Source organism: Haemaphysalis longicornis, unplaced genomic scaffold, assembly GCF_048455015.1.
Source record: "Haemaphysalis longicornis isolate Haplotype H1 unplaced genomic scaffold, Haemaphysalis longicornis Haplotype H1 scaffold_4, whole genome shotgun sequence".
Taxonomy (NCBI): domain Eukaryota; kingdom Metazoa; phylum Arthropoda; class Arachnida; order Ixodida; family Ixodidae; genus Haemaphysalis; species Haemaphysalis longicornis.
Genome location: NW_027526361.1, coordinates 118,758,766 through 118,781,291, shown reverse-complemented (window position 1 = coordinate 118,781,291; position 22,526 = coordinate 118,758,766). Strand labels below are relative to the sequence as shown.

At 44.9% G+C, this 22,526-nt stretch overlaps 1 protein-coding gene across 2 annotated transcripts in view; it reads right to left on the bottom strand.

Annotated features, from left to right (window-relative positions):
* The window catches only part of LOC144179324 (alpha-mannosidase 2x-like), a 203,510-nt gene that overhangs the window by 41,161 nt on the left and 139,823 nt on the right, over positions 1-22,526 (bottom strand). For both annotated transcript variants that reach the window (XM_077707619.1, XM_077707620.1), the window contains exons 2-6: positions 17,415-17,594; positions 10,367-10,606; positions 7,356-7,503; positions 3,643-3,814; positions 2,149-2,276 (exon numbers count right to left, since the gene is read on the bottom strand). In XM_077707619.1, the coding sequence (XP_077563745.1) occupies positions 2,149-2,276; positions 3,643-3,814; positions 7,356-7,503; positions 10,367-10,606; positions 17,415-17,594 (868 nt within the window). The remainder of the gene's footprint in view (positions 1-2,148; positions 2,277-3,642; positions 3,815-7,355; positions 7,504-10,366; positions 10,607-17,414; positions 17,595-22,526) is intronic.

Genomic DNA, 22,526 nt, shown 5'->3' with positions numbered 1-22,526 from the left:
CAGAGCGAACACGCTGGCTCGCACATCTTTCATGCAGGCAGGCACATGCCGCGCAGAGAAGACGCTCTGTCGGACAATGTGGTCAAGTAGTGTCGGTGCACAAATTCACCACAATTTTTCTCGCTGCTAAAACAAAAACTGTTCTGATTAAACTTTCTGAAATAAACTGCGATCATTTGTACTAGCGAATTCCTTCTATTTGATATTTTTACTATGAGCACAACAATGTGCAATTTTGAAGTGAGTAAGGGCCAGAAAGAAGATTTTTCCAAATTTGACAAATGTTTTCTTGTCCATTTCTCTTTTTTTTCAGTATCAATATATTTTTACCGATTGTCCACAATAATGAAATAAAGAACAATTGATTCATCGGCTGGGAGAATGTGCTTGTATTCGGTAAAAATGTTTGAAAATGCCCAACATCGTGTGTTTTCTGAATGGCGTAATGACAGCAAAAAAAAAGCAAAAATATTTTTAAAATGCGGCACAAAACAGCTCAGGGCCTCAACATGATGTACACAAAGAAATGGTGGTGATTGAAAAAGAAGCGATTTCTTTATGAATTTTTTGACAGACCTAACTTTGCTTTAAACCCTGGAGATAAAAGGGCAGCTAGAAAAAAAAAATTTTTTGGGGACAAAAACAGTGAGGGGCACTGTGGGCCACACGAGGATAGCCCACAATTTTTACTGAACAAATCCGCGATGGTCGACTTTACGGCCGGGACAATTGGCATGGAATGACCCACATGCACTATTACCATATAAGGCAGAATTTATAGTCAAGATTTTTTACCATAAAATTTGCTAAAAAGTCACCCCTCGACCTATATAGTAGCAGTCACTGGCCTAATTCTAGTTGTAATCTAGCAATCAGGCAGCCCATCGAGTCCATCCGAACCGCAAAGGCCCCATCGCCACCACCATCAATCGGACGCACTGCCATCTTTGTATTGTTGCTTCTCTCGCTGCCTGTGAATGTGTGCATGCTATTTTATTCTTGCTAAAAATGAGTTGAGGCACCTGGTATGCCAGTTCACAGCAGCATTTAAAAAAAAAGTTGGGGGTTTTCCAAAGCCAATGACATGTCTGCCTCGTGCCATGTCAGGGTCACCAAAAGAAGTGGATGCTACTAACGTTAGATGAAGGGGCAGCTCTTGGTATGCAACGCTCGGAAAACTTCGTTTCACGGGTGCTGCTCTGTGCACCAGTGCTGCTGTACAAAGTGGCGACTTTTGTGCGCACTTCACGGTGACATGGTCTCGTGAGTGGTTAAAAGTGATGCATAAGCAGTCCCCTGGACTGCACCGAGGACGACTTGCTGTGTGGGCTACAGCCAGCGAAAAGCAGTCGCCCGACCACATTTCAGGCAACCCTAATGGATAATCTGAGACGAAACAAGTTACAGCCTTAATAAAACGACGTTGTGTACCAAATTATTTTTTTTGCATTTTTCGGCTACAAGGTAAGCGGGTCGACCTATATTCCGGCACGACCTACATTCCACATTATACGGTACTTCTAGGCTATCACACCCAATATGCATATTTGCAGTGCAGTAAAGCCACACACCACCACCACCACATTAACCCAGCTGCAGCCATAAAAGTGTGACACAAGAGCCAAAACGTGACGACTCAAGCCAAGCGAAGTCCAACCTCTTTCTACGGCTAGGTTCCGACCAAACCGGCACACATAGACACTGCCACATAGAATAAGAATTTTAGCCCTCAGAACTGCTGTAAAATGCTCTGCAGGTCTCAATAAATGTAGGCCTATTAGAAAAAAATCATACTGAAATTGGCCGCTAAGACGGCTCCACCATTAGGCCGAGTTTCATTCATCATGATCAGTTAGTTTGCAGTGAAGTTGTGAACGTTAGAATTTCCATCTGCTGTCAATAAATACATGGCAGTCTTCGAGGGAGCACGGTTACAGAAAACGGCTGCAACTCTTGGTTCGTAGAAACTATCCTGAAACCTGATGATTGGCCGCTAAGATGACCATCATTATGCGGAGTTTCATCTACCTTTTACAATTGCCTAGTTCATAATGAAGTTGTAAACACTGCGGGATTCCCGTCTGCCATTTGAAAAAATTGTTTTTTTTTCCTCGGTTGTTCCCCCCCCCCCCTTCCCCTTCCACTCACCCAGGTTTCGTTCCACCCACTGATGTCCCTCGACGAGCTGCTCGAGCATGGCAAACACGTGCGTGTTCGCCTCGTCGTTCATCACCCAGCCTCCAGTGACAATTTCCAGCTGGCCAGAATGCACGTAGCTGCAAGGGCACACCACGCCGCTTTTAGAATTCCGAAATACGCACAAGCATCACTGCATTATAAAGATCCGCTTCAACAGGCTACTGCTGATAAGCCAAGAGTATCTAATCACTACCTTGCTGCCAGAGTGAGCGTTCCAGAAAAGCAAGTGCTCTGCGTGATCCTTGGTGATTTCAAGTGTTCGATATACCATAAATTTTCCCCACACACAGACGATTATCCACATTTCTTTATCCCTCTCAAGTCAACAACCCACCTCCACTATGAAGGACCTTGTTATGTCCCAACCACAACATTCAGATTCAATGTAAAACTAATTAACGTCTGATTTGGGGCCAGTTGGTTCATTCTGAACATACAAACACTGCAGAAAACACAAGGAGACTAGGAGCGAAGGAAAGCACAGACGCTGTTTGTATGTTCAGAATGTGAACCGATTCCATTTTGCTGATTGATACAAATTCACTTGCTCTACATCAGTTTTTGCTGATGTATAAGAATTTATCTTTATCGTATCGTATCTATCGTGCGGTATTTGTACCGCATCGTATTTACATTGATGGTATAAGAATTACTGGTGTGCTATTGTGATAGCTGACAGGATGAAACAGAAAATTCGTAACAAGGTTTTCAGAAGCATGCAGATCGAGAAGGCACTCACTCCTGCTAGCTCAATACTGCAGTTTTCTAGTCTCTCGTAAGTTCTACAACAGAACCAATCGGGTCCTAAAGCCAGCAACAGAAAAACATCCTTTGCCTGGTTCAAGAGAGTAATGTCAGCAGATACGTTTGCAAGTTCCACCAGCACCACTGTGCCAAAGTATTCATTTTAATACGGAAAGAATAACTCTTGTCAGGACAGGTAGAAGTTTCCACCTTCCAAAAGTCTAAGTACAAGGTAAATTAACAGAAAGGATAGCATGAATATAGCTTGACAGCTTATTAACCAGATGCAGAAGATTAAAGGGGCCATGAAGACAAAATACAAGTTTGGTAGTGCTGTTTTTTCCCGATAACAATGATAACAATTTTATCACAAACTTCAAACAAAAAATGGAGATAGCATAAGAAAAGTCGATTACGCAGTGGCAACACCCCAGCCCATTTGCCAACGTCTCTACGACGTCACGGAATCCTGTTTGTACGATTAGCGGCCATCGACATACGCCGCCGCAAAGAAAAAAGACTGGACAATTGTAGTGGTGCCTCTAGTTCCGTTTGATCACATCACTTCAACTTTAACATGTAGCTAACAGAAGACGTTTTTCATGGCTGGAAGAGAGCTGAGGCTATTTCTTTCAAATTGAACAAGGTTGTATTTTGCCTTTACGGCCCCGTTAAATTATCCCAGCAATAGGCCCCCACCTTCGCACTTTGGCCTTGACTTCCTCGGACTGCTGGTCAAACCAGAAAGAGAGGTATGAAGTCTCTGCCCAGATAAAACGCCGCCGTGGGTCTACACCCAGCTTCACAGCCATGTTGTCCAGAATGTGCCGCGTCTGGTCTTGGTAGTACTTGTCAAATGTCTTGATCCAGCCTGTAATGGCGTCAGTCGCAAAGCCATTACGAGCAACAATAAACGGGCAGCAAGTGGCACGTGCTACAAAACCATCATGCGACCAGACGCATAAACCAAAAGCCACAGAGTGAGAAAAAGACAGGAGGGGTAACAGCCCTTCCTAGCGCGGCCGGGTAATTCTACAAGCATTTGGCCAAGGTTAAGCTAGCAGCATCTGTTGTGGGAGAAGAAACTGAGCGGCCGCCACGATCACCATTTCACTACAAGGTACCCGGAATGAATTGTGGCCGCTATCCTCTCCTCCATCAAGTGCTGCTACCCTCTCCTTTGCGAATGCAGCTACGAAGCTTTGTGGCCTGCGTTCGTTGTTTATTTCCAGAACACCGTCACTCCCCCATGGGGATTATTACAGATTATTATTACTGTGACATTACGTGGTTGCTCGCCAACGCCTGCCCAATGCCTGCCACAATGAGCTGCTTCGCCCCCTATATATATTCTAGCTCCGTGCCCAAAGCATGCCACAAAGTCATTACGACATAAAGGTAAAAGTAGTCAAAGTATAGCCAGTGCAAAGTAAACAACTAAGATCCCTTCCACCCACAGACTCATGTACAGTCTTCCTCAAAATTTTCTAGACCATGCCAAGAACGCACAGGCCGCAAAAAATACAGGCTTGTACAGGCATACAAGCTTAATTTAACGAAAAAGGCTGAAACTCTTTATGCCGGGAGGCAAGAGAAAACACTTTTCTTTCTTACTGTAATTGCATAATTTCATTACATTTAAGGGTAAAGCTTGTTTGCATTCTTTGTGGTCCAGAAGGCTTAGGATTGGCCTAGAAAATTATGTTAAGGGGGGACACTGGTCTTGAGGACCGAAAACTTGCCAAAAAATCAACTTTCTGTATTACTTTTATTTGCAGTCTACAGGTCCCAAAGAATGTACCTGCAAAATATCATAGCTGTATCATAAGTATTCACAAAGCTGTCGCCCATTGAAGTCGCCTAATAGACCATTTTTGCTTATGTTTGCAAACTTCGTGCCCTGTTTTCTCAGAACCAATTTTTCTCCCACATGGTCAGCTGTCGGGTACAATATCTTGGGATGTACTGGTTCGATTTACATCATTTTTGCTGCATTTGAAAGCTTATGAACTGAACAGTGCAATAAAAACCCCAAAAGTACAGAATTTCTTTTTGCTGGCACAAGATTTTATGCAGTTAGTTTTACAAAAACATTGTAAATTGATGACCTGACATTTATGAATTTTACAGCGTTTGCAGAAACCATGCTAAAATTACTGCAGTGGTATAGTTGCACTCCCTGGTCCTTTTAGAGCACAAAGGGATAAAAGCTATTTGAGTATTTCATAGGTACATAATGAAAAAATTGCCCGAAACGGAGTAACATAACGTTGCACAACTCTAAACTTACACCCGATAGACGAAAACTGACTGCATATTTGTGCTCAGGATGTTGAAATACACTCAATGTGTAAATCTCAAGCACATAGGTTAAAAAATAACAAAAATGTCCTCAAGACCAGTGTCCCCCCTTAAAGGGTGTGCTTTCACAGAGTTAGGCAAACCGAACAGAATCTAAGCATAGTTTTCAAACGTGGAGTTTGATAAATGTTTCCAGGTATCAGCATATATCACTGAGCTTCTCAGAAACACACTTCATGACCTGTAGGCAAGATGTTTAACTTTATTGCTTCTATTTGAAAGCAAGAAGAAAAAAAATGTGGCCATGTTCAAAACAGCAACAGCACAGTGGAGCGATATTACACCCCGAGGTAGGAACAGGTCCAGCACTTCCAGTGTGATGCAGGACGATTTTTGATTGATTGATTGATTGATTGATTGATTTGGGGGTTTAACGCGCCAACGCAACGCAGGCGATGAGGCGTGCCGTAGTGGAGGGCTCCGGATTAATTTTGACCACCTGGGGATCTTTGACGTGCGCCGAAATCTCGTACACACGGGTGTTTTTGCTTTTCGCACAGGACGATTTTTAAGTGTGTTGATATGCTGTGTCCCGCTCCTAAACAAACCTAAAGTATAACAAACCCCCCTCGTTTACAGAATTAATGCACAGAATTGACCTAGGAGAACATTTTCAAGTAAAAAAAGAGAAATCACTGGTCTTGGCAAAAAGTTTTTAGCACTGCCGGGGCTCAAACCCAGATCTGTTCACTCCAAAACCCGCGATTCTACCCCTAGGGCTGAATGAATACACAAGTGGAACGGAGAAGTTCTTTTAGGAGTTGCTTCGAAGAGCAAAAGAACTGTTCCCAAGTGAACCAGCAGATTGCACTGGGTGCATAAAGGATGTGCCGGGCTTGTACCTATCTGAGAATGGAATGTCCCTCAATGGAACCATAACCCGCTTCTTACAACAAGTCACCGCACTTCGAGCAAACTTGCCGTAGAACAACTAATATTAGACTACACCAGAGTGCACACGGTTTGCTTCATACGACGGCTGTCATGGCAGTGGCGATGGCTGTTTGAGAGAAACCACCGACAATGCTTCTTTTCTGATTTTTAACGCTGCTTTGCCTCGTTTCCCAGCCTTCACGCTGCCCTCCTCCTCCTACGCCTAATTAGGCCACCATGTAGTATTTGAGTGAAAGCTCATTACTCTCAGCATGAATCCTGAAAACGAATTGTTCCTTATAGCATTAAGGGGGCAGACCGGTCTTAAAGCTATTTTTTTATTTAGTAACCAATTTTAATGAAACTGCACAGCATTGTGGAGTTTTTTGTGCTGATTTCAAATATGCAATTGAAATTTTTGCAAGTTGATTTTTTTTTGATAATTAATGATTAAGTGTCATTATTTTAGGTCACAATTACGAAATGGCCACTCCATACAGAATGGTGGTTACTCCGTGGCTAGGCAGACAAATGACTAAACAATACAACGTTACAAGAACTTTTTTGATTTAGCTATTTTTGGTCGTTTTACAACACAGTGAACTTCACTCCTCCCGGGCTCTGCCAGAAATGGCTCATAGGTGGTGTCAATTGAACAACAATAATTTTCCAAAGCCTTCACTTGAAAATTTGTTTCCAACATTGTATTAGGTATCCACACATTTAGGTATCAGAAGCCAACAAGAATTACAGTTGTACCTGCAGTGGGTGCCAAGATATCCGTCGGCAAAACGCTAGCTTCGCGTTGCAACAAAAGTGCCGTTTTACCATCGAATTCTATGCAGAATGAGCTTTAGAGCGCACTATAAAATGCTATTGCTATTTAAAATAAAATACAGTGCCTTTGATGAAAAAAACTTGCATACTGATAGAAAAAAAGGGCAGTGGATTCCAAAAATGCCATTTTTCAGAAAACAGTTTTTTGACCACTTTTCGGGCCCAAAGAGCGATCTGCCCCCTTAATCTGACCTTCAAGCTCACCCAAGGTCAAACCTCTGCAGCCAGCACAGTTTTCCTTCATTCCTGAACACGGCAGTCAATGCAACAAACACTCGCATTGCGCAGCGCAACACACAACGAATGCCAGTGGGGCCCAAACGCCCGCTTCTTCTCCCTACCTGGATCATTGTGTGAATGGGGTACGACAAAGACCCTGAGTTTCTTGTTCTTGGTCCACATGGACTCCTGGTACTCCAGCTTCCAGCCCTGCTTCCACACCCCCCCGTCTGGGTTGTCGAATTCTAGCTTCTCATATACATCATACATCTGCAACAAAGGGAGAAGGAAAGCGCGCTTCCATTACAACAAATCCACTCCCTCGCGCACTGACAAATCACAGCTTAGGGAACTTGAGACCTGCATACTGCCCGTATCAAAAAGCAATTTTCCCGGTAAAAATTTCATGCCATTTTTGGGTGGCTAGCAATGAGTCAACAAGCACTGGACCACTGCGTGGGTCTATACTTGCACTAGTTTAAATGGTTGTCCACTATTAACACATTCACTGCGTTGTGGGTCACTGGTGGGTAGTGGACTGTGCTCCACCTACGCGGCAGCAAAGTTGCGAAGCATGCATCTGCTTGCGGATGCGATAACTTCATCACACTTGAATGCAGTGATACCATTCTTGCTGCACAAGGTTATAAATGGCAAGAAGAGTACTTTTCTGGTGTTAAATGCCATGACCCACCAGTGAGCCACAATGCACTCAATGAGAATGTTCTCATGCTGCGTGCGGTGCGACTCTCCAATGACCCATGCTCAAGAACGCCATCTGAGGTTTGAAAATGTAACCAATGTATGTTTATATGTTTATCGCATTGGACGTGGGGTGGCGCTATTGTTTTCAAAGAGCAGAGTGGTGGCTTATTTCTCTGTTGTGTTGCTCGCCGACACTTTGCCGCAGTTTTTGAAATACGTTTCATTCGCATTTCTCACTGCTCGCGAACATTTCAGCATTTTTCAAATAAACGCGCCAAACGCCAACAAGAAAGAGTGCAGCGCCATCTCTTTTGGAGAAAATGAAACAGGCATCGCCGCGTGACCCACCGGGGGGTCACACCGCACCTGCGAGATATGACGAATGGCCCACTGGTGGGTCAGTTCGCACATAAAACGAGACCTCGGGTTAATCCATTCGCGTTAACAACCATTCACACGATGGATGCAACTAGTACTATAGTAAGAAGATCAGCACGCCAGCAAAAACAACATCAATATTGAGCAGATATTGTACAGGTGCCATCATAAGTTAATTGGAACAAGGATTTGTGAATATCACAAAATATTTGCCTTACTGGCTTTATAACAGCCATTACTGGTTTATAGGAAGCTTCTTCTACTAAAGCGGACTCCTTTAAACGCATACCAATGTAGCCAGGAAGTTCTCGGAAGAAGAAATTTCTGTAAATTTACGATACCGTGTTCCAATTACTTTTGACGGCACCTGTACATCACTATTGAGCAGTTGAACTATACTGAAACACTTCTTTTTCGTAATTGTCGCTAGACTATGTTAAATTTACATTAAATTACATTAAAGTTTACATTAATTTATGTAATTTACATTACATTATGTTAGATTACGTTAAATTTACGTTAGAACGGCTCGGCTTGAGTGAACGTGGCACAGCAAAGTAGTAGTCTAATATTTTCTTGCCTTTGTTAACTTCCCAAAAAAAAGTGCTGCCACCACGGCTTCTCAGTGCAACTGAACACCAGTCTCCTTTGCATGTGCTTGCACTGCTTATGCTGCTGTCTCGCAAGCTCTCGTGATAAACACAGCGTCACAAGGAAACGCCAAAGACTTAATCGCAGAGCAATTTAGTGCCCACACATGCTACATGCTTCACAATCATGCAGTACTACCACAACAGGAGTGTGACTAGAGCATTACTGTGAACACTCAGTGCTTGCACTGCACAGTACACCGCCTACCACTGCTCAGAAAGCTTTGCGAAAGTTACGGAGACAATCGCAAGCTGTCTTTGCACAGCATTGTCCGTAATTCCGCCATTCCCCTTGCACCACACTAAGCCACTCAGCTACTCCGTACAAGCTAGGCAGGTGGGAGTGCATCTTACCTCCTCAAGACAGAATATGGCCAATAAGTGACACCTATACTATAGTGTGCCTATACTCGAGTGCAAGTTAAGGAACGCGATAGCCCATGTAGGGTATCACTTGTGTTCCCAATTTTGAGGTCCCAGATGTGAGCGTGTGCACGTGCGTTTTGAAAGGAGATTGCGCTTAATGCGCGACATCGTCTGGTTTTTCCCGCCTAGTTTGTCATCGCTGCACCAATAGATCAACAGATAAAGTCGAAAAAATCACAGAAATGACTCGTGCCACACGTACTGAAAATAAATGTTTTTTTCAAACTACAACGAAATATTCCCACATAAGATGAACCTCAAACTACCACTGCTGTTAACAGAGGATATTTTACGTCAGATGTATTTGTTAAGTGTGCGCTGCTTGAAGCCATTGTTACCTCTGTAAAAAAAAAATCCTGTAGCATTTCTTTTGCGATGTTCTTACTCTAGTAAATTTCTTGAACTTTGGGGCTGCCGTGCTTTCACGTTTTTTTTAACAATATTTCAGTTCAATTGTATTTCTGTAAACATTGCTCCCTAACCCACCCTTATGTACTGACTTCGGGCCTTTAAGGGTATAATAAATATAAATGAAATGAAAATACTCGAACTAATGCATTCCTTGTGCTGTGTGGATGAACTGACGGCTGCATTGATGAGGTGAAGAGGCAACTTCCGTTGTCTTTTTAAACTTGTACCAGAGTACAGAAGCACATGAATGTGCTCTTTCACCACGCCCCTCCAAAAAGGGGAATTAAATTGAAATTACTGAGGCTAATGATGACTGTTTGATCATGGGGTCTGGCGTGCTGAAGGAACATTTGGGCTATGAGGCAGTCCGTAGTAGAGGGCTCCGGATTAATTTCCACCACCTGGGGATGTTTAATGTGCGCCAAAACGTCGGCACACAGGCTTTTTCGCTTCCCGCCACTTCCTGGAAAGCAACCACCACAGCCAGGATTGGACCCGCGTCCTTGGGCTCTGTAGTAGCCACTGTGGCCCCACAGTAGCTTACTGCAGCCAAGCTCACTCACATTGTAGTCGGTGCTGGCAGGCGGGGCGGCGCAGAAGGCGCAGTCGGCCGGCGAGAGGGCCACGTAGGTGCGCGAGACGTTCTGTAGGGCGCCTGCGGGCACCCGGGCCACGCCTTTCCAGCCAGGGGCTGCGCTGAGGAAGTCCCGCACCGTGTCCCGGATCTGGGTCAGCATCAGGTGGTTGCTGCGCAGCTCTCTCTCCAGCCGCTGGAGCCGCTGCTCCAGCTGGGCCACATCCACCTGTATGGTGCATTCAAGGAACCGCAAGAAAATGTTTTCTTACATTAACACGGCCAATGATGGAACAAAAAAATTAAAGCCGTTCCACTCAATGAGAAAGCTGTCGGAAGTGCAGAGCAGTGAATCGCCATAATGGGCTGTGGCTCCGTTATCCACTCACTGCAACCACCCAATGCAATTCAAATTTCCCACCTTTGCAGCGCTCGCGCGCCTTCCGCCTGAAAGTGCGCCAGTGGCAGTTGTTCTTTTTGTGCTTGCTTTTCCTCCCACACGTGCCGGTGTTGTACTGCCACTTTTTTTTCGCTCACTATCGTAAAAACTAGCCCAACGACCGTTCCTAACTAAATGAACGCAGGCGCTGCCAGTTAATTACATATATTTTGTTTCAAATGTACCAACGGTTTTCTGTGCGCTGAACAACAGGGAGATGTATGACAAACGGCAGCAGTTCACGAGTTTCGAACGCTTATGACTATATAAACCGCTTGGCTTTCGAAGCCTCTGGGTTACGCTGCAACGACGGAACGCCAAGTGGCTCTACTTGGGTCCACTGAGCAAGCCACGACAACAAGGCGAGCACTTAAAAGAGCACTTTGCACTTAAAAAATTGGCTTGCACTGCAAAATTTAATGCGACTCAGACAACACAACAGACCTCGCATCTGTAGCAACAGAGAAAAACATCAACATACAGGCACCCGCACAGACGAGTTGCAATCATGAAGCGGGTAGTAGCACTTAATGGCACCCTACTAGTATTGGCAGGAAGGGAGTGTCATTGATTAACGACGCCGTAAGACAAAATACAAATTTGTTCAATTTGAAAGAGCTAGCTTGTAAGACCAGAGTCCAGAGCCTGTCGGGTACACCAGTGAACATCAGGTGTTTATAGGCAAATAGCCAAAGAAAAAAGAAAAGGATTGCGCGTGCAGCGAGCCTAATTTAGTAGGCAGATTCCTGGCCAATGTTCCACATTTGTACGCACCCTCGTCTGACAGGCAGCTAACGAACTGCTACTTTTTCTAACAACCTCCCACCTGTGAAAAGAGGAGTTAATGCAAAGCTTCCAAGAGGAAAGATGTTAGACTACCATTCTAAAACGAGATCCGGCCAACTTCTTCAGAAGGCAAAGATGAATTTGTGGTTGTAGGAAAAGTCTTTCCAAGAATCAGCAGGCAGCTTGTTAGGCGCTGAATTGGCAGCAGATTTCTTTTTCTCTTCAATCTTCCGGAGATTTCACATTGTGCTGAACCGAGTCTCGGGTACAAGGAGGTCGATTCAGGAACAAACGAAATAGTCCCATCACATTGGGTTCTCCCGTAAAGTACTCATTGTTGCTGAAATCCTTATCATCATCCTTATCAAAGATTTCGCTAATTCCTCTGAATTATCCAAACTTTCTTCGCCATGGCTTCCCCGCAGCTCCCCACTTTCCCAACATCGCCGTTTCGGCTTGCCACATCTTCTGTGTATTCGTCGACAAACTGTGGGGGCGTTTGCTTCAATTGTTGTGGGTTGTGTTCCCCGAAATGCACACCTTCTGGCGTCTCTTGAGAGGCAGATGAACTGCGCTGGTCTAGTCGACCGTAGTGATATAGACTCTTTCGCTTCCATGCTGCCTTTGCTTTTCATCTCTTGTGAATCATCACTTCCTGGGATTTTTGCATTGTTGTTGTGCTCCTCGAATGTAATGAAAAGTTGAGCGATGGACTTTTTTGTCACGGGTATTCCAGGGCAACTCTGCAATGGCACTGTCGTGTGTTCTTTGACTTCTTCAAAAATTTCATCATTGACTGAGAAACATTTGTGCCCCAGTAGCCGGTCAGAAGAAGATGAACTTAGATTGCTCGCTTCACCAAAGTTCTTGCAGAATGCAAATTTCACCGTCGGCAGTTAACCTGTGGCACAGTCTTTGTATTCGATGGGTGGCCTCCTGTGCTCTTGATTTGATTGTTGGGTTGGGATTGTTGAGCGCAGGCAATGAGGCGCGCCGTAGTGGAGGGCTCTGGATAAGGTAGCCTTAAGGTATTCAAACTTGTCGACAGTTGACAACTGCGAGTTTTGGTGTATGGTTGCTTCATACTGGTCCTGAAAGTAGCGTCAGCCTTGAATTGCTCGTCGAATTTCCCCATTTCCAGTCGAGGAAGCTTTACAGTGCCGCTTGAATCACCACGAGGTGCGCTCAGTGGCCCTCCATTCACCATTGGGACGTTTGCCACTTGTGGGCGCTGATTTTCTTGTATTCTATGTGAGAGCTTCGATTTGACCGCACACATTGAAATGTAACATGCTTCCGAAGTTCCCCACTTTACCTGTAAGTTCTCATCATCGATGAGTTCTTTAATTTGCTCGTTGATATCGCAAAGTGCTGCTTCCTTCATTACCAGAACACAACAAGGCTCTTTAACACGATGCTGGATTCCAAAAAGGCGGCGTTGCTGTTGCTGAACATCCTGGTTATGCTGGCTCAGAGGGTGGCCCACTTGCACTTGTGTCGATCCATTCTAGGGAGGGCTTGGTTGCGGGATCGACCCAGCATAACCAGGAACAGCGAGGCGCGCCACTGCATACAGGTGAGGATGGCATGAAGCTTGTGGGCAGCTACAAGTATCGGGCCTGGACTAAAGACGGTGTAGAAGCACCAGTTGTTGCCTCAGTCATAGAGGCTGCTTCTTTGGTGGTCTTCATTAGATAATTCATCACGTTATGCCCGCGATGAGGAGGATTTTGTGTGCAGCGAGCCTAATATAGCAGACAGATCCACAACCAATCTTCCCCGTTGGTATGCATGGAAGATTGCATACCTAATGGACTACAGTAGCCGACCGATTTTTCGGACCTGGAGGAGAACGAAAAATAGTCCAAATAAAAGAGCAGTCCGAAATATCCGCGAGTCATTACTCCTATAGGACAACCGGCGGTTCCTCGTGAAGGTCCGAAATATCCAGCAAGCCCAAGTTTTCGGAGCCTGAAAAAATGTCCAACTTTTCTAACAGCTCCATTCCAGTCACAAAAGATGTTTTTTACCTCCCCCCCCCACACACAAAAAAAAAAATGGAAGAAATAGTTACCTAGTTTCAAATTCCTTGCTACAGTGACTCAATATGGGCTGGAGTGACACAGTATAGAAATCAGCGCTAAAAGCACAGCTACCTGTGTGTTAACTGCACATTGGTATTCAAGAGACATTGGTATTCAAGAGATGTGATCAAATAGACCTTAAAGCCCAGACATGTTTCTTGACACTGACTGGTTGATGGCCTCCAAACGTCCAAACAAGGTTGTAAGACGTCAGCGAGACCTCACCAGAAAGTGGCTGGGAAATTGCCACTGCCTCACCTGTTTGCTTTCCATCTAGCTTGGAAGCTTTCCATCTAGTTTGCTTTCCATTGGAAGTTTGTGATAGAACTGGATAACGTTATTACGGTGATAAAATAGCCTTTTTAGTAAACCAAACTTGTGTATTTTGTCTTCATGACCCCTTTAGAAGTGAACTGATGTAAAAGTTCATGAACTGATGCTCAAATTAAAGGAACAGACTGGTCTTTGAGCTATTTCTATGTGATAACCAATTTTAGTGGAACTGCACAGTAGTAAAGAATTTTCTGTGCTGATTACAAATCTGCAGTTAGATATTTTGCAAGTTCATTATTTTTTGAGAAAGTTAATGATTAACTGCCATTATTTTGGGTTACAATTATAAAATAACCAGTCCATACAGAATGGCGACTACCACATGGCTAGGCAGACAAATGACTAAAGAATACAATGTTGGAAGACCTTATTTTGATTTAGCCATTTTTGGTCATTTTACAACACATCGAACTTCACTCCTCCTGGGCTCTGCAAGAAATGGCTCACAGGGGCCAATTGAACACAATAATAATTTTCCAAAGCCTCCATTTGAAAAATTTGTTCGCAACATTGTATTCTCCACACATTCAGGTATCAGAAGCAAAAAATAATTACAGTTGTACCTGCACTGGATGCCGAGATATCCGAGGGTGAAATGCTAGCTTCACATTGCAAGAAAAGTGCCGTTTCACCATCAAACTCTGCACGAACTGAGCTGTGGAGTGCACTTTAAAATGCCATTTAAAATAAAACATGGTGTCTTTTGATGAGTAAATTTGCAGACTGATAGAAAAACGACCGTGGATGCTGAAAAGGCCATTTTTCAGAAAACGATTTTTTTGACCGTTTTTCGGACACGAATACCCATCTGCCCCTTTACAACAAGGAAACGTGGACTTTGGTTGGATATGTGCTGCGGAGGATGCAGGGTGGCAGGATGACAGGTAGGGAAAAGACAGCATCACCGCCATGTTCCCAATCACACAGGGCAAGTTTGCAACAGCTTATTCCAAAATACAAGGCAACAAATAGTTAGTATAGCAAGCCCCCACACCCTTCTCTAGCTCCTCACAATTTTTCTTTATTTTCATTGCGAAAAAAAAAAAAACACATGAAAACATTTCAAATGTACGGAGAAGGTCACAGAGAAACATGACATGGGTGCCAAAAGCTCTCGTTTTGCAATAGCCTCACAACTGATTTGAGGAACAGAAAAAATATCGGGACAAGTCAGAGTACTTCACATCTGAGAGGGACAGTAGGGTGCTTTTACAGTAATCAGAATTTGAAAATATCCCTGGGAAAGGTAACTCATCTCGAATTAAACAATTTAGTCTCTCTTCGTACAATCGGATCTCCAGAACTGACCCGACACTTGCGACAGCAAGGTGACAAACAAGAATACAAACTCCCTTCATTGTTCTCTCCTGTCAGTGTGACGAACAGTTCACGTCAAGGGAATTGCGGATGCCTTCCCTACTTGAACTGTCTTGTCAGGAACGCATTGTCGGAAAAGGTCGACACTGCCAAAGTGCTGATGCCTTTTGAATGGTTGTTAAACACAAAAGTACATAAGGGTCAGCTGTGGACAATGCTGCCGTCCAAATCTGTCATTGTTGCAGCCCCTTGTGAACAAACTTGTAAAGCGTGAATAGACATGTAAAGCACAAGAAGAGGGGAACCACAAAATGTGTTTTTCTTTTTTTAGAGGTGGGAGTCCCAATGCTAGCTCGCTTCATGTACTACTTCGCTCCCTCAGCATCGGTTGGTCAAGCCAAGCCGTAGAGGAAGGGCTAGTTAAACTAGCATGCTTTGTTGTGCTTTTCACCAACCTCTCGGTCAGACGTGTGGTGGCAGACACGAAAGAATAAAGAGTGGGCGTGAAAGACTCCTTTTGGGAAACCAGCCACATCCGCATTCTCAGGGAGACTCAAAAAGAGAGGGTAAGCGTTTCTGAACGGCGGCTTTTGGTTCAAATTCAGCAGCGTGTCACTTGGAGACAAACCGTGACCGAACATCCAAAAAAATATGAACGTGGTAATGTGCAAGTTTCAAGCCAACGGATAAGATGGAAGTAGCTCGCATGGAACGAGTTGGGGATGAAAATTCATATCTCATTTTAGACAGCCAATCGTGTTGCGAGTGCAAGGATCAAATCATGACTGATTTGCCTGTCCAAAACCATAGCAGAAGACTGCACTGTTATGAGTACATGCCAGAGACCACGCAGCAATCTAGCCATTAGAGCCGTTCATGGCCAGACGAGAGAAATTAAGAGCAAAAACAATCTTGGTGTCCCTCCATACAGTAATAATGCAGGCTCAATCTTTTTGCGTGCGTCTGTATATATGGCAACGTTACATGGCAAAAATACCTCAATACTGCACAACTTGGATTAGTAATGTTGTGCATCACCGCAATGTTCCCTCTCACGCAGCACTGAGAAAAGGACAATAAACGGTTCACAAGCCCGCCCCACTTTCCAGACCTTGCCTCAGGGGATTTTTTTTTTCTTTCCGATTTTAAATTCTAAATAGGGATTTAAAAAGGAAGGCATTTCCATATGTTGTGTAAGAGATAAACTTGGAGAAAAGGCACACGCACTGAAAAAGCTGTAACTTCGCAAGAGAGTACACGGCATCTCGAAGAGAAAGTACGTGTACGTGTGGCACGGGTATCGGATGTGTAGGCTTTTAATATGTTTCTGGGAAACGCAGAAATTTAGAAATAAACAGTACGGGCACCTGTTGCACCAGCAGATCGCCACAGCTGACCCAACACTACGGCAGCCCATTCATTTTTCCTCTCCTGTCACTCTCACGAACCGCTCATGCCACGGAAATGACTGAGGACGCCTTATTTGACTGCCTTGTCAAAAATCCAGCTGCAGCAACCGGCTGCTGCATAACAGGTGCTCAAAAATCACTCGAGCCCCACACTTGCTACGCATGCGCAGTATAGGGCGGCGTTAGAAACCACGACCGTCATTCGCATCACTCAAAACACGACTTCACCACTTCTGTGTAGCTAACGAAAGAGAGGTTCAGCAAGCGACATATGCTAGAAACGCGCGCACCTTCGAAAAGGTGCACACAGATTGTTTTATCGATTCGTCGAAAGAAAAGAAGAACCGGAAGAACTGTGCTATTCTACGGGCTCTAGCTTGGCTAGCGCGCTCATCTTCATTTTTTGGTTTTTTCCCCTCTCTGTATTTGCTTGGTTCCGGTTACCGACCGTGCCGTTACAATCGTATCACCGAACCAGCGCATCGGAAACAGCGTAACCCGACAGTCCAGTTCTACGGCATCCAACAGGAGAGCGTAAACGGGAAACGCAAACCTGCTGGGAAGACCGGGATCAAAGGTGAACGATTATTACGGAGCCTACTATCTAGGCCAGTAGGTCCGACGCCGCGATAACTGCACTTGATCATAATAACTTAACGAGACACCCACCTTTCCAGGGGGCCATCCCGACGTGGTGGTGGAGGAGGGCAGAAGCCTGCTGAAGTAGACGTAGACAGCTGCGAAGCACAGGAGGACGCAGGCCGCATTGATACAGGCCGCCGATCTCCGAACTTGTAGCATGGTGGTGCCGAAGCGCAGCCGTATCATAGCGCCGGTGTCATGCTGCCGCTGGGTGGTTCAGGAACAAATCAGGGCACGGCTTGCGCTGACAGAAGGCGCCGGGTTTAAACAAACAGGTGCTAAGAGCAACCATAGCAGCGCCGTAGCTCAACAAGCAGCGGGGCGAAACACGCCGACCCCGCCGAGTGAGCAGCTGTAATAGGACCGTTAGAGCACGTTCATTACGGCGCGGAAATAACGCCGGCAGCGCAAACAACACACCGACATGTCTTTTCACTGAGCGCCGCGGTGTCTTTTTTTCACGCGCCAAATGGGCCACCACACATAACCACCTAGCACGGATCCCACATACAGACACGGACGCACACGCACATCGCCGCGAGAAAAAAGTAAAAAAGAAAAAGGAGGTATTCGAGGTGGAAAGGAGTTGAAATCGTAGCTACCCTTCCCGCTAAAGGTCGCCGCTCGGAGCGCCCTCTGCGCTTTCGGAGTGTTCCGGTTTCGTTAGCGGGAACATTTGAATCGTCAGGATCGATGGTCAGGAGTAATAAAAGTTCTGAAGCTATTAAGTGTTCACGCGGACTGGGCACTAAGCAACCGCCAGCACATTTCGGTTACGCTTGTCCTCTTGCACTTTTGTTCAACAATATGTTCCTGGCTATCTCGCTTTAAACGGATAAAAAAGTCTTGCGCGTTATGAAGTTGTACTGGAACACCCTACGTATAAGTAGGATGCAATTTTCAGGGATACATTCATAAAAAAACCGCCGCGGCTTTTTTATGTTATTTTGTTTTCAAATGAAGCGTATTTTAGTGTGTTTATTGTTGAAATGTCAAAACGAGCCGATCATGGATTGCAAAAAAAAAAAAAAAGAAGCTTTAACAAATACATAGAAGCGAATACATTAATTTTATAGCTACCTTGCGAGCTCCTTTTTTGCTCCTAATATAACGCACCACAAGTGACATCAATAACATGTAACTTTCAGTGTCACATGCGATGTGGACAGGGCGTCTACTCTACACATTTAGGCCCAGCGGTCAGGGCGCTACTTCGTCGGCCTAAGCACAGTGACGGAGTAGAGGCTGGGACATCATTTCTCCCCTGAGCGCGGGAGAAAGTGCACATCTGCCTGATACAGTTTACGAATGTCGTATAGCGTTAGGCGCGCACATAACCCGCAAGCTTCTTTATCACTTCGCCGGACTCATTTGCTGGTCAGAGGCACGCGTAAGCAACAGCCCCAGTACGCAGATCGCAACGGCTGTAATTTCACCCGGGCGAATGCCTTCACGCACGACGCGAGCCGGAGCAGGTGCACTGAAGGGGAAGGAATGAATGGAGAGAATGCGGGCTACGAGACGCGTGTATACCTTCCGTGCCTTGTGACAGGTGTGCGGGGAGACACGGTATATGCGCCTGATAAGCTTGCCTCTTCGTTAACGGCGTGCACCCAATAAAGCGATCGCTATCGCTGAAGTGGACGTGGCTGTACCAGTACCTTCCTCCCTTATTCCCTGCTGTATGTGGAAAATTAGACTTCAGGCGCTCCTTATCGAGTCCCCCACTCGGGTAAAGACACTTCAATTCGTCACTAATCTTGCCCAAAAATAAGAAATCGCCCACCGCGTCACCTCAGTGGCTAAGGCATCGCGCTAAACTTGAGCACGAGATCGCGAGTTCGATTCCCGGCCGGAATAGCTGTTTTTTTTTATGCGGGAGAAAAACATAAGCGCAGCTGTGTTTGGCGTGCGCTAGAAGTCACCTGCGGGCTCTAAATTAATCTAGTACGACGCACCTCATAGCGTGCACGTGCGGCTACAGCGCAAAAAAACCACGAATGCGCACTTTACCGAAGTATCCAGGCGGAAATAGCTGTTTTCTTTTTGTGCGTGCACGTGCGTGTCGCGTTTACCTTGGCCTCTTGCCCCATCCAAAAGGAGCGGAATTTCGGACTATTTAGAGCGTTAACAATGGAGACAGCGCCATTGCTACTTTTTGTTTACAATATACTGCACACGACTTGTGGAACATCAATCAGCTGAGGAGCACAGTACAATATTTGGGGTCCATGTGGCCGAGGCACATACAAACCTTTAAACAGGAGTAAATTTGTTGTGCGCTCAAAGCAAGTGTCACCAGCATTTATAAGTACCTACTTATAAGTCCTACCTGTAAGTAGGATAAGTAGGCACGCGCACGGCAGGATCAGTAGGCAAAGAATCCTTCGCATGAAAACCTGAAGTGGTTTACCTTTAAAGGGGCACGAAGATAAAATCAAGATTGCTTCATTTGAAATACTTTTTGTACCGACAACAGTGATACCAGTTTTTTTTTTTTCTCGGAATGAGCCAGATTTACTTAACGCGAACTTGAGAAACAAGCGGAAATTCGTTAGCGGGCCTAAATGCAACACCGTCAAAGCTATTGTGTCAGATATTTTACATGTCAGCTAGGGAAAGTTTATGGCCATAAGTAATTAAAAATTATGCCGTTAATATGAGCAATAAATATTGCGGTGATAAGATTCGATGTAGCTCATACGGAATTGAAACACTCAAGTTGATACGACATTCTTATGAAAACTTTATTTAAATTTACTTTCAAGCATGTGATTTTTGGTGGAAAATGCATTGAAACATGCAACAGGGCTTCAAAAACAGAAGAACTATACATGGAGAGCAGGTGAGCCCTCTTGGAACCATTAGCAGCTTTTTACGGATTCTTCCCTAGGATAATTTTCTTGGGCACGCCTGAAGGCACTCACGAAGTAAGCTCTTCATTGCTTCGCTATGAATTTCCCCGAAATGCGTCACAAGAAGGCTGCTCATATCTTCTTCTTCACTTCAATGAATTGATTCGTACTCTTAGATGGGGGGAGGGGGGTATATTTGCCAGGGCTTGTAAGCGACGGCTATTTAGTGAAGTATTAAAATGGCAAACTTGGGAGCAAAAAATACAACCAGAGTTATTTCGTAGAGTAGGTGACGAAATGAAATTATTGTTTCACATCTGTCAGCGTCATTTCGTTCACTCCCGTTCACTTCGTGGTTGACATCTAGGGACAGATCTTTGGCTGATCTTCTAATCGCCGTCTGAATTCGTAATAAGTCAGCTCTAAAAAGCAAAAAAAAAAAAAAAAAAAAACTTCCGAAAACACCCGCGAAACAGTCTGAGCAGTCAGGCCAAGAGCAAACTCCCATTGGGCAAATCTGGCTCGTTTTCGATACGATCTGCGTACGCGTTTCCAGGGCGTCACCTCAACTATTTTCTTGCCCACCCCTTTTCTTGGGGAAAGCCGCGAGTTTTTCTTGTCACTGCCGTTTTATCCGACTTAGTTCCGGTTTCTGAATCTGGCTCACTTCGAGAAAAAAAAAAAAAAAAAAGACGCCTCAAATAATCTACATATTGAATGAAACGGGTGAAGCTGTACATGCAGTACAATACATCACGAAAAACTCGGAACAGACATGATAAAACCATAGTGATGCCACTTACAAAAACAAATTCTCGGCGATATTCCTTCTTTTCACGAACGATTTCCGATTGGAATGAACTACTCCGTGACGTCACTAGCATTGCAGCGCCCGGCGCATTCTTATCAGCTGCCACTGCCTGTTTGTACTAAAAGCTGTCCGGTCACATGTGCAGGTTTCAATTCCTCTTATCATGCTTTTCCACTTCGTGTTGTGAACAAAAGTTGGATTGTATTTCGACACCGCTCTTGTGTTGCTCCTGTAACCCGAGTATACATGTCCCACGTAAGCCTGTTATGTGGTGATTTTATTTCTGTACCGTGAACTGTACTGTGTTGCGCGGCTGCAAGTATGCAAGTTTGTTTGCAAAGCAGGGCCGACTCCCCGGCCACTTTCTCGCCAGGTCTTTATTACGTCACAGAATCTTGTTTACACGACTGGCAGCCGCTGACGAAAGCCACCGCCAAGAATTCTTGACTGATATTATCTCTATGCTTGACTGCGATTTTAGGGGGGCCTCGCAGTTCCTCTTGATCGTATCAATCATAGAGTTTCTTAGTAAGTATAGAGAGGAAACTGCGCCTTGTAATCCATGTCGTCATGGGGGTTTATGGGATGACCCCCCTTTTTGGCTTGTGCTTGGCATGACAATTGGATTCTTCAGCAGTTTTGGGGATTTGCTTTCTTCACTATGCATTAACACGTCTACGAGCTACGAGGAAGATCTCCCTTGTTCTGTGGTAGCCGTGTTCGGTGAAACAGAGTACAGTGCGTGATCGCAAACTGACGTTGGTCACGTCGCAGTCGAAGAACGTATGACTGGGCGGGTAATATGCCGCCGAAAAATTTGTATCTGACAAAAAAAAAACAAAAAAAACATACTTCGACGAAGATAAGATACAACAGATACAGGTGCCTGTATCTGTCCTAACTTGTCATCGTCCACGAGTGTTTATTGCCCCGTTTTTTTTTTTTTCTTGTTAAACTGTAGCTGACGGTCGGTGCACCGGTTCACCATGATCACTAAACATTTGCGGTAATGAAAAAATTCGTGGTCATTAAAACGTTTCAATCCAAGCCAATGATGAAACTAAGGCGAGCGCATGATGTAATGGCGGCCCATGACGACACAGACGGCCTTGATGTGAGCCCATGGAGGAAAGAAAAGGTTAGGAGAGGCCCTGACGTCACATTTGTGAAGCCGAGTCCCGCCATGACTTGAGCCCACTGAGCCCAGCACTCTATCCCATCATCCTTTGCTATCTCCGGTTTGATTTGACTAACATGGCGTCGCCCTGCCCTCCCGCTTCGCAGCGAAAACAGCTTCGTCGCTCATTCCTCGGTGCGATGTCATGTTCTAAGCTGTTGATTTCGCCTTCAATTTGCCCATTCTAACCCTCACCCAAAGTTTCAATCAAAAAACGGCCTTCGTTTTTGAGATAGAAGGACGATTTTTCAGCTCTTAAGCCTGGCAAAGTAGCGTTTGTCGTCGTCATAGCAACA